The 12,363-nt window shown below is 31.4% G+C and overlaps 1 protein-coding gene and 1 non-coding gene across 2 annotated transcripts; one reads left to right on the forward strand and one right to left on the reverse strand.

Annotated features, from left to right (window-relative positions):
• Positions 1 to 6,011: 6,011 nt before the first annotated feature.
• On the forward strand, positions 6,012 to 7,115 carry LOC133824884 (cytosolic sulfotransferase 5-like). Its single transcript, XM_062257899.1, has one exon. It carries the CDS (start codon positions 6,044 to 6,046, stop codon positions 7,052 to 7,054), a length of 1,011 nt encoding a protein of 336 aa, XP_062113883.1. The 5' UTR covers positions 6,012 to 6,043; the 3' UTR covers positions 7,055 to 7,115.
• A 4,571-nt stretch (positions 7,116 to 11,686) lies between these two features.
• LOC133827853 (small nucleolar RNA R71) lies at positions 11,687 to 11,793 on the reverse strand. Its single transcript, XR_009890503.1, has one exon. It is a non-coding gene; the product is annotated as a small nucleolar RNA R71 (small nucleolar RNA).
• Positions 11,794 to 12,363: the final 570 nt, after the last annotated feature.

A 12,363-nucleotide genomic window follows, 5' to 3' on the forward strand; every position in this document is an offset into this window, starting at 1 on the left:
TTAATAAGTCTAGTGAGAGGAAGAACTTATGGGATACCTTGAGAAGTTTTAAAAGGAACTTATCTGGTCCTTGGATTATCTTGGGAGATTTTAATGCAACTTTAATGGGGGAGGACAGATACTCAGTGAAGGGTCACAAACCTGGCTGTCAAGATTTTAAAGAATGCTTGGATTTTTGTGAACTTAGGAATGTCAAATATTCAGGTAATTTTTACACTTGGAATAACAAACAATATGGAGATGAAAGAGTTTATGCTAAATTGGACAAAGTTTTATCTAATCTGCAATGGAATGCTCTTTTTCTGAATGCTGAAGTAGTATTCTGGCCAGAGGGAATTTTTGACCATAGTCCAACCCTTCTGTCAGTTTATCCGGAGGTAAAAGGAGGTAAAAAGCCTTTCCGTTATTTTGACATGTGGAGTACGGCCCCTAGATATCAAGAAATAATTTCAAGCTCTTGGGCTAAAGAGCTTTTGGGTACCCCAATGTTTCAAGTTGTCCAGAAACTGAAATTCTTGAAAGGAAGACTTAAGGATCTTAACAAAAATCATTTTGGGGATATTCACGGCAAAGTTTTGATTGCGATGAATCACATGCATGAGGTCCAGAAGGCTCTTCAACAAAACCCCTTAAATGTTTCGAAAATGGAGGAAGAGTTAAATGTCTGTGCTCAGTACAGGAAATGCCAGGACATATACAGGGCATTTTTGCACCAAAAAGCTAAAGTAGCCTAGATCAAGGAGGGTGATGGGAACACTAAGTTTTTCCATCAATGTCTGAAACAAAGAAGAGTTCATAATACTATTTATTCCATCAAGGACATGCATGGGAATTGGGTGGATTCTAAAGAGGGGGTTAATGAGGCTTTCCTATCCTTTTATAAAAATCTCTTAGGCTCTCAAAATTGTTTTCAGAGTAAGGTGCTAAAATCTGTTCTGGGTATGGGACCTATAATTACTCAGGAGCAATATCATTTTCTTCTCCAAGAATATTCTCCTGAAGCAGTTAAACAGACTATTTTCTCCCTTCCTAATCAAAAGGCTCCGGGACCGGATGGCTATGGAAGTGGTTTCTATAAAACTAACTGGGATATTATTGGAGGGGACGTTTGCAAGGCTGTTCTATCATTTCTCCATTCTGGTCAAATGCTCAAAGATGTAAATAATACTTCAATTACACTTATTCCGAAAACTAATTGCCTAGCAAATGTTAGTGACTTTAGACCAATCTCTTGCTGTAATGTACTGTACAAAGCAGCCACAAAGCTTATTTGTGAGAGGCTTAGAACTATTTTACCGGATCTTATAGCTCAAAATCAAGGGGGCTTTATTCATGGGAGATTTATCGCTCATAATATCATGATTTGTCAAGATATTGTGAGGCATTATAGGAGAAAGAGCGTTAAACCCAGCTGTATGATCAAACTGGATCTGAAGAAAGCTTATGATACAATAGAGTGGGATTTTTTAGAAGAGATGCTTTTAGGACTAAATTTCCCTAGGAATTTTGTTAACCTGATTATGATTTGTGTCCGTACTCCTCGTTTTTCCTTGTTGTTAGATGGCTCATTACATGGTTTTTTTGAGGCTAAAAGAGGTCTAAGGCAAGAGGATCCTTTATCTCCGCTTATGTTTTTCATTTGTATGGAGTACCTATCTAGACTCTTAGCCAAGACTGCTTGCAAGCCTGATTTTCAATTTCATTACAGATGCAAGGAACTTAATTTGAATCACCTCTGTTTTGCTGATGATATTATTTTGTTTTGTAGAGGTGATTATAAGTCTATTGTGCTTCTCTTGCAAGGTTTTAAAAGGTTTTCTGTCACGTCTAGATTACAAGCTAATGTGAATAAATTTGAGATTTATTGCCATGGTGTGAAAGATGATGAAGTGAGGCGTATCCTCTTGGTCTCGGGTTTTATTAAAAGTCAGCTGCCTTTTCGCTACCTTGGTGTGCCGATCTACCCGAGGAGAATTAGTTCAAATGAGTGTTCTGTTTTGGTTGACAGGATGGTTCATAGGATTCGGATTTGGAGCACGAGACACTTATCTTTTGCTGGAAGGCTTACACTTATCAATTCTGTTTTAGTAGCCATCCACTTGTACTGGGCACAGATTATGATTCTCCCTAAGGCTATTCTTGACTGAATAAATGATATTTGTAGAAATTTCCTCTGGCATGGCTCAGCTGATTTCAGTGGCCCTGGTTTAGTCTCTTGGAATAATGTTTGTAAGAGGAAGTCTGAGGGAGGTTTGGGATTAATGATCATTGTTTATTGGAATTATGCAGCTATTGGAAAACATGTGTGGCATATTTCAATGAACAAGGAGAATCTTTGGGTGAAATGGGTGCATTCGGTTTATATTCAAAATCAAGATTGGTGGGAGTATACTGCTCCCATAGACAGCAGTTGGTATTGGCGTCAGATAGTGAAGATTAAAGAGAAAATCAAAGGCGTCATTAACAGGCAAAGGTTTGAGAATAATTATTATTCCATAGCTCACATATATAAAGCTCTTGTGGACAACTCTCATTCCAGATTTGCTTATAATGATCTTTGGAACGATTAAGTGTTCCTAAGCATAGAATTTTCATCTGGTTGTATTTACTCAGGAGATTGAAGACCAAGGACCGTTTGAGGGAGCATGGAATAAACATTGACCCGGGCTGTAGCATCTGTGGAGTTGAGGTGGAAACTCATTCTCATCTTTTCTTTAACTGTTTCTTCAGTGACCATTGTGTTCAAATTCTATTGAGTTGGCTGAAAATCAGGACCAGATTCTGTACAGTTGAAGGTATATTCAAATGGATAAAAAGGTGTAAGTTCAGTCGATTCAAGAAATTTGTGTATTGGTCTATTCTGTCTAGTCTCATCTACCATATTTGGAGAGTTCGTAATATTGCAGTTTGGGAAGATATGGTTTGGTCTGTCCATTTTTTGATCCAAAGGATTAAGTGGACTATAGGAGTGATTGAAAAGGAGTGGGTCTAGTTTCATAAGGATTTTGACTGTAGCTAGGCTGTTGAATCTCTGAGTTGTTTTTTTATACTCTTTTGATGGTTGTGATGTAATTAGTCCCTTGGTGTAGCTGTTTTATCACAGCTTTGTACATTTTGGTTTATTTAGCAATACAATTGACTCACGTACCCAAAAAAAAAAAAAAAACGTCATTCATTTTATGAACGTGTTCCTAATGACACAAGTTTGTCTAAATTGGATATTTTTTCCCCCAATATATATAATAAAAAACATGTGTTATAAAAATATAATATTTCCTCATCACTCACCCACTCCTCGTGTATTTTTCTCTGCGTGACCCATATATAGACAAATAGATTAATACAATTTGTTTGATATATATATATATATATGCCAATTTTTTTTATAAAGCTCCACTTTAAGTTTTACCGGTGGAGCTCTCAGCGTTTCTCGACTTGTGAATAGTTTTCGGCGTGCTTTTTTTTTTTTTATAATCGTGTGTATTGTAGCTATTTAGAGCATCCTGCAAAATTTCAGAAAATTCCGAATAGTTTACAGTACCGAAAACTATAGGTTCAAACATATTGTTTTCCACGCGCAAAAAAAAAAATAGTCACGCGTGCAACATGTTTGAAACTAGTTTTCGATACTGTAAACTATTTGGAAATTTCTGAAAATTTGCAGGATGCTCTAAATAGCTACAATATACATGGTCATGAAAAAAATTGCGCCGAAAACTATTCACGGGTCGAGAACACTGAGAGCCCCATCGGTAGGGCTTAAAGCGAAACCTCTATAGGAGAATTCCCCTATAAATATATATATATATATAAATATACTAGATACAATGTGCAATATGCACATTTCTTTAGTTTTATTTATAAAATTTATTAATTATTTTGATTAAATTTATATTAATGTTATATCAATTTTGAAATAAATATTATATTTTAATTAAATAATTTATTTATTTTTATTTAAGTTTATGTTTGTTCTGTTTTTTTTTTAATTTGGGAGTGACAACAAGATATTATATATTATATGTTTAATGCAATAATAAATATTATACGTAGATTTTAAATTTAAGTTTCTTACTAGTTTTTTTTTTAAAATAATTTGTTGCTAATTGACAGTAGATTATATTATATGTTTAATATGATATTAGAATAGTGAGTTTAAGTTTAATTAAATTTTATTTAAGTTATAAAACGTATGATTTTATTATTTTTACTTAATTATTATTGTAAAATATTTCAAAAATATCATATTTTAATTTGTTTAATTATTTATTATTTTAAAATAATTATCATTGTAAAATATCTGAAAAATATCTATTTTAATTTGTTTAATTATTTATTATTTTAAAATAATTATCATTGTAAAATATCTCAAAAATATCTTTTTTTAATTTTTTAATTATTTATTTTATTTTATTTTATTTAAGTTTGAGTATTTATAAACTACCGTTAAATATAAAAATATTCCGTTAAAGTTAACATTAAAAAATAAAAAACTATTAAAACCAATAATTTTTGTTATCTACCCACTTATTATATATAATAAGAAGAGATATATATATATATATATCAATTAATTAATTAATCTACATTAACAAATTAATAAAATGACAAGAAACGTTTATTTTATTGATATCCTACTATGAAGCATGTGAACAAACGCAATATGACAAAATTGTGAAGGAGCTACCTAATAAAATGGTTTATGTTTTTTTTAGATAGTGTGTTTTGCCTTATTATTTGTTTGGAGTATTTTGACAAATTATTTTTTGGACTTATATTTTCTAAAATAGTTCAAATAGACCCTTAAACTCGATTTTGATCAAAGTTTTTTAAACTAAAATCACAAATAAATCATCAAACTAACAAAAATACAGTCATTCTGCCTAAGAACTGTGTTGTTATATTCAATTTTTTGTTTATCAAAATCAGGTTTATGGACTTATTTGAACTATTTTATAAAACATAGGGTCCAAAAAATAATTTGTCAAAATACAGGATCTAATCAAATAATGAGACAAAACACAAAGTTTAAAAAAAAAAAAAAAACCTTTTATATAAAATAGCAATATTATAGCAAATGTATATTTATTTTATTAATCCTACGTTGTTTCCCAACTGGCAGAGATAACCTTTAAAAAATATTATTTTCCAATATCAATAATATTGAATATAAATTTTCTATAAATATATATTTACATAGTTATATTGGGGTTTGTCAGTGACATGGTCAAAGGGGGCTGCGAGGTGGGAGAGAGACAGAAAAAAAAAATTAAAATATTTTAAAATTATTTTTATAATTCATTTTAAATTATTATTAAATAAATATAATAATCTGATTAAATATTTAAATAGGAGTATTTTGGGAATATTAAAATTTTAAGTGATCGTTATACAAAATAGAGGGTAACAAATGCATATATTAATCGAGTTTCATTTTAAATTTCTTTAAATACGCGTTAGTGATTCATTTCAAAATTTTCGTTTTTGCTTACGAGTGTTGTTATTTGGCACATTATAAGGTGTCCAACATCATATAAGATAATATTCTACGGTTGGCTAGTAATACCTGATAATACTTATTAAATTCAAATGTATAACATCCGATATTGGATTGCACTAATAACGATACAATACGCAATGATAACCCTTATAATTCTCTTTCGTTTACCAGTATTGTTATTTAGCACGTTAATGTATTTAATAACACATACTCTATTATTAGTGAATGATACCTAATAATACTTATTAAATTGAAATGTATAAAACGACACGCAATGATAACCCCTACCATTCTCTTTCGCCTATATAATGTAATTTTGCAGATTTTTTTTTGAAACATCAGCTCAGTTCATCGGCGAAGAAGTAAGTGTCTTTGTGCAGGCAGGTATATTATTAGATGTAGTTTTTATTCTTGATCTTTTCCAAAATTCATCATAGCTTTGGATTCTCCAAGATATATAATATATATATATATATATGATCTTAATTTGTTTCCATATTGAATAAGTACTTGCAGTATAACACTACTACACACTAAAAAAACATGGCGAAGGAGCTGGCCACCCAATATTTTTCCACTGGGAACGATAATGAGAATGACCACGATGAAAATTCACTAGAATCTGTCATATCTCTGCTACCTAAAGCCAGTGGTGGGTCCAAATATGGTATAAGCTTGTACCAAAATTGTTGGTTCCCATCCAGTATCATCCCCAACATCATCTCCTTCCAAAACCAATTCAAACCCAAAGACCAAGACACAATCCTGGCTTCCTTTCCCAAATCAGGCACCACTTGGCTCATCTCCCTTTTGTTTTCCATTCTCAACCGCAACCAACACTACGAGCAACACCCCTTGCTCACCACCAACCCTCACCTGCTCGTGCCTTCGTTAGAGTTCTCGATCTATTCCAATCCCAAGTTCCATGACCTGAGCTCTATGCCGAGCCCTCGTTTGGTGTCCACACACATGCCCTACGCCTCTCTTTCTGATCATTCTACCAACCATTGTTCTTCTAAGCCTCGCATAGTCTACGTTAGCCGAAACCCTCTCGACGTGATCGTGTCTTTCTGGCACTATGCAAAGGGTCACCCGGCCCGTCACTCGCACGAGCTGACTGTTGGAGATTTTGTGGACATGTTTTGCAGCGGAGAGATCAACTTTGGGCCTTATTGGGACCATGTTTTGGGGTACTGGAAAGCGAGCTTGGAGAGGCCTGAGGAAGTGTTGTTTTTGAAGTATGAGGACTTGAAAGAGGACGGAGTTGGTCAAGCCAAAAGGGTTGCAGAGTTCGTAGGGGTTCCTTTCTCTCGAGAGGAAGAGAGTGATGGAGTTGTTGAGCAAATTTTGGAGATGTGTAGTTTTGGTAAACTCAAGGATTTGGATGTGAATAAGCATGGCCAGTTTAAGCCTAACTTTGATAATAAACTTTTCTTTAGAAAAGGTCAAGTGGGTGATTGGGTTAACCATCTTACTCCATCTATGGCAGACTGTGTGAACGAGATAATCAAGGAAAAATTTAGTGGTTCTGGTCTGTCATTGATTAGAATGTAAAGATTTGAATAAAATTTCACAATAATAATAGGCCTTCTTGGTAAAATGGTCTTATTTTGCACTTTAGCCTAATTTTAATAATTTTTTACAAAATGACCTCTCATAATTTAGACAGCTAGTTGAAAATTTAGACAGGTGGTCGAAAAATTTAGATCACTGGTCGAATTTTAGACATGTCATTTTGCAAAAAATTATCAAAAGTAAGTCCAAATGCAAAACTACTTAAAAAAAAGAGAGGCTATTTTCACCAATTTCTCATAATAATATATGTTGTATGCATGATTTTGCCTTAAGTTTATTAGTTATTATTTCTGTTATATGTATCTAACTAAACTGTTATTACTATACATGCTCTGTACGTAATTTTATTAAAACATACACTATAAAAAATCTTAGTTTTAGTCACAATAAAATTTGTGATTACAAGTAAAAAATTTGTGACTAAAAAAAATTATCTTACTTATGTCACCATAACTAAAAGTATTAATTACAAAAATTTCAATTTGTTGTTACTAAATATATTTTTAGTCACAATAAAATTTATCACTACAAATAATACGTTGTAACTAAAACTACATTAGCGATAACTTGTGATTAAGTACGACTTTTTAGTTACAAGTAATTTTTTATTGTGATTAAAATGACATTTAGTCACACAAAAAGTGACTAAAAAATTATCACTAAAACTACATTTGTTTGTAGTAATTATATGTCGATTATATATATTATTAGCACTTAATAATCTTCTATTGCTTTTGCTTTGTACTTGGTCGTTGAATATCCCAACTAATATTACACATTGCTAATTTAGTAAACTATATATATATATTTATTGTACCAAGTAATTTATATAAAATAGATGGAAAAGAAGAAGTAGAGGAGTTATTAAAATATTTATTTTGTCTTATATATATTAATCAGCTGATACATTGCTATTATTAATTATGTATCTGATTAATCCCATGTGTCTCCATGGAATTTTTTTCATCGTTATTGGAGTTTTGTCTTATAATATATATTGGACAATTTTTTTTAAATGGCTTTCACTTTAAGCTTATAAGTGGCTTTCAGTATTCTCGTAATCTGTAAGTACTTTTCGGCGCAATTTTATTTTATGATTATGTATATTGTAGCTATTTAGAGTATTTTATAAATTTTTAGAAAATTCTAAATAATTTATAGTACCGAAAATTAGGTTTAAATATATTGTTTTCCACACGCATAAAAAAATTACTCACGTGTGCAATAACATGTTTGAACTTAGTTTTTGGTACTGTAAACTATTCAGAATTTTCTGAAAATTTGCAGAATACTCTAAACAAATATAATATACACGGTCATAAAAAAAATCACACTGAAAACTATTCACGAGTTGAAAATACTAAAAACCCTACTAGTAAGATTTAAAGGGAAACTCATGTAACAAAAAATTGTCATTTATATATATATATATATATATATATTAGTCTATTCAACTTTGTTACGAGTATCTCGAGGCAATGTCCATTTTTAAGAAAAATGTTAAATATTATATTTTATTTAATTAGTACAAACTTAAGTAAGAAAAAAAAAAAAGCAAAGTTACAAAAAAAAAATATATATATATAATTGAATATTTAGTATTATGTTGACTTTGGAACCACGTAGATACAAGGCAACGTTGTTGTGATGCTCTTATAAAATTGTTTGGAAATGCTTGCCATCTGTATCAAGGACATTTTAGTCATAAGTTGTAGAAAAAATATAATTAATAATGATATTCACAGTAACAGTTTCTTGCTGAGCATACTTTTACAGATACACAATGAATTTATTTATAAGAGGGATGAGATCTCTCCACCTTTTTCTAATGTAATCCTTTGAAGTCTCAATGCAGATATATATTTTTTTAAAATTACATTAATTAAAAGTTAAATTTAATTATATATATATATTAGTACAAGAAAGAAACTTCATAAATTTCATGAACAAGCTCCTAATGACATAACTTTATCCAAATTAATTTGGTATGTGTTGACCTTCGTTTGGGTCAATGACACGGAGTCAAGAAAACGACAGAAAAATAATACAGAGCTTGAAAAAACAATCTAATGAGAAATAAAGAACATAAAGAATTATAGTAGTTAGACCCCAGTGATTGGTAATGACTTACGTCTACTTGATACTATTATTAATATTGAGCTTCAAATGTGTGATCAAAGAACTAGGGTTCCTGAGTCTCACAGACCTTAGAAGAAGAAAACAATACAAGCGGTAGATAATAGTAATGCAATTAAGAAAGATCAAAAAGCCCCCTCCCTTGAGCTATATCTTGTATATTTATAGGCTCAAGGAGGATTACATGAATTAATCGGTCATATCTTTTCTTAATAAACAGATACCAAAGTCATAATGAAGAGATATTCATGGATATTATTACAACTGTACAGATCTTTACATAAATAAACGGAGTATACGACCAAACTGGTCGTATATAAAACTTGATCTCCGCATGTAGAAATATTTCGGGTCGATAGGCGAGCAGTATCTCTGCTATGTGTCGGCCACGTGTCGAAAATTCTTGTCACATCATCAACCGCTGTTTTTTAGATAAACATAATGTTTTCCACTACATTAAGGGTGTGTATATCATATTGTATAATATATTTTTATATAATATTATATTTGATATTAAATATTTTAATCAAAGTTAATACTAAATATATTACTATATTTTATATATTATTCAATAAAAATTAATATAATATCATACATTATAATAAAATAATACTACTTGTTTCTTCCACTAATTTACGTTTGCAAAATAACAATCAGGAGAGGAGAGGTTCTTGGTTGTTTCTCAATGGCGTGATAACATTTTCTAAAGATTATATTCTCACGAGGAAATATATTTATATAGGTATATTTTCATTTTTGTTTTTGTTTTTATAATTATAAAAATAAAAATACTTATTTCATTTATGTTTTTTTTTTAGAAAAAAATCTATGTTCACAAACATTTTTTTGTTGATAAAATAAAAGAATAAACTTTGATTAAAAAGAAATTTTAATGGGGTTGATCAGAGGAAAAAGTAATTAAAAAGAAATTGCAAGTAAAGAAAAGTTGTTTTCAATTGTTTTTTTTAAAATTTTATTAAAATTTAAGAAAATGGAAAAAAGATATATCTTACCTAACAATATTTCTTATATTGTTTCTAGATTTATAATTAAATAAACAAAAAATTGTTTTTTTTTAATTGTTGCCGAACAGCTCATAAAGTTTTTTTAATTGTTTTTTAATTGGCATTATTTAATATTTATAGACAATTATTGACCAATCCAAAATCTTTACTATATCGATTTTATTATTATTATTCAAAGTCAATTATTACATACGACACATGACAATGGAATTAGGCACGTGCTCGTTAGTTTAAATATATATTATTTAAAGTTTTATTTGTTATTTATCATTTTAAATAGAAATTGTTATAATGAAACGGAGAAAGTAAAACAAGTAGAGCAATATGGAATTTTTATTTTATTTTGGCTCATAGATATATATATATATATATACATTTTAATGTGAAGATAATTTGTAAGAATAACATTTTAAGATGATATATCTTAAGAAAAGATGATATATATATATATCCTATATATAAATAATGTGCAATATACATGTTGCGATATTTTTGCTATGCAAGTGCACACAGTTGCAATTCGTAATAAAATGGTAAAAACCAAGTATCGTCCTCAAGGACTGATTTATCAATTACCAATCAACCAATCTTTTTAATTCTATTTGATTGAACAATTTCAGAGATTTCAAACAAATAGAATTAAAAAGATTGGTTGATTGGTAATTGATAAATCCGTCCTTGAGGACGATACTTGGTTTTTACCATTTTATTACGAATTGCGACTGTGTACACTTGCATAGCAAAAATATCGCAACAAGTTTTTGGCGCCGTTGCCAGGGACTAAAAATAATTATCAATATCAGTCTAATTAATTTTTATTCTAATTTGATTTTAATTTCTCTTGTTTCTGATCTGTTTAGTTGCTTAATTTATCTATCTCAGGTGAACTGTGTTATATGCGTAGCAGAAGGGGAGCAGACAAACTTGTTCCTTTGAATCCTGAGATTGAAAAGTCTTGCAAGCAAAACAAAAAGAACAAGAGGAAGGCCCAGAAATCTGTGAAGATGGCGCAAAATGAAGGGGATGGCAGGAATGCTTTAATTCCTGGAATTGTACAAGGGGGTAGGCTTAGAACAATGCTGAGAGGAGCCTGAGAGATTATGTACTGCCCACTCTGACGGGAGTACAAAATAGCATACGCCCACCAGATGTAGAGGCTAACAATTTTGAAATCAAGCCAGCTATTCTACAAATGGTGCAATCCTCTGTTCAATTTAATGGGTTGCCTTCTGAAGATCCTCACACCCATTTGTCTAATTTTTTGGAGCTGTGTGGAACTTTTAGATATAATGGGGTGAGTGATGACGCAATTAAACTGAGGCTTTTCCCATTCTCTCTGAGGGACAGAGCTAAAAGTTGGCTGAACTCGCTGCAACCAAACTCTATTGTCACCTGGCAAGATCTAGCTCAGAAGTTTCTGTCAAAATTCTTCCCTCCATCCAAAGCTGCTAAATTGAGGGGAGAGATCAATAATTTTTGCCAGAATGACGGAGAGTCATTGTATGAAGCTTGGGAACGGTTCAAGAAACTCTTGAGAAGATGCCCTCATCATGGCATTGAACAGTGGATGCTAGTACATAATTTTTACAATGGTTTATGTCCTACAACCAGAACCATTATTGATGCTGCAGCGGGTGGTACTTTTATGAGCAAGAGTGCAACTGGTGCTTATGAGCTGCTGGAGGACATGGCCACAAACAATCATCAGTGGTATGAGGAAAGATCATCAGGAGTTAGAAAGGTAGCTGGGGTGCATGAGCTGGATGCAATCACTGCTCTAACAGCACAAGTAGCCTCCTTGACAAAACAGTTACAACAGAGCACTGTATCTGCTAATGCGGTTCAAATGGCAGCCAGGTGTGAAATCTGTGGTGGTCCTCATTCTTTTGATCAGTGTCCTACCAGTATTAATAGTAACACTCCAATGGATCAAGCTCAGGTTCAAGCGGTGGGAAACTTTCAAAGGCCACTTAATAATCCATTCTCCAATACTTACAATCCTGGGTGGCGAAATCATCCCAATTTTTCTTGGAAGAATAATCAAGGCCAACAACCTCAGTTTCAGGGGCAATTTTAGAATAATATGCCTCAGCCATCAATGCATCAAGGCTCTTCATCACAACAGCC

This window comes from Humulus lupulus, chromosome 3 (genome assembly GCF_963169125.1).
Source record: "Humulus lupulus chromosome 3, drHumLupu1.1, whole genome shotgun sequence".
Taxonomy (NCBI): domain Eukaryota; kingdom Viridiplantae; phylum Streptophyta; class Magnoliopsida; order Rosales; family Cannabaceae; genus Humulus; species Humulus lupulus.

Excerpts from the sequence above, each read along its gene's own strand:
- LOC133824884 (XM_062257899.1), top strand. The coding sequence starts at position 6,044 with ATGGCGAAGGAGCTGGCCACCCAATATTTTTCCACTGGGAACGATAAT.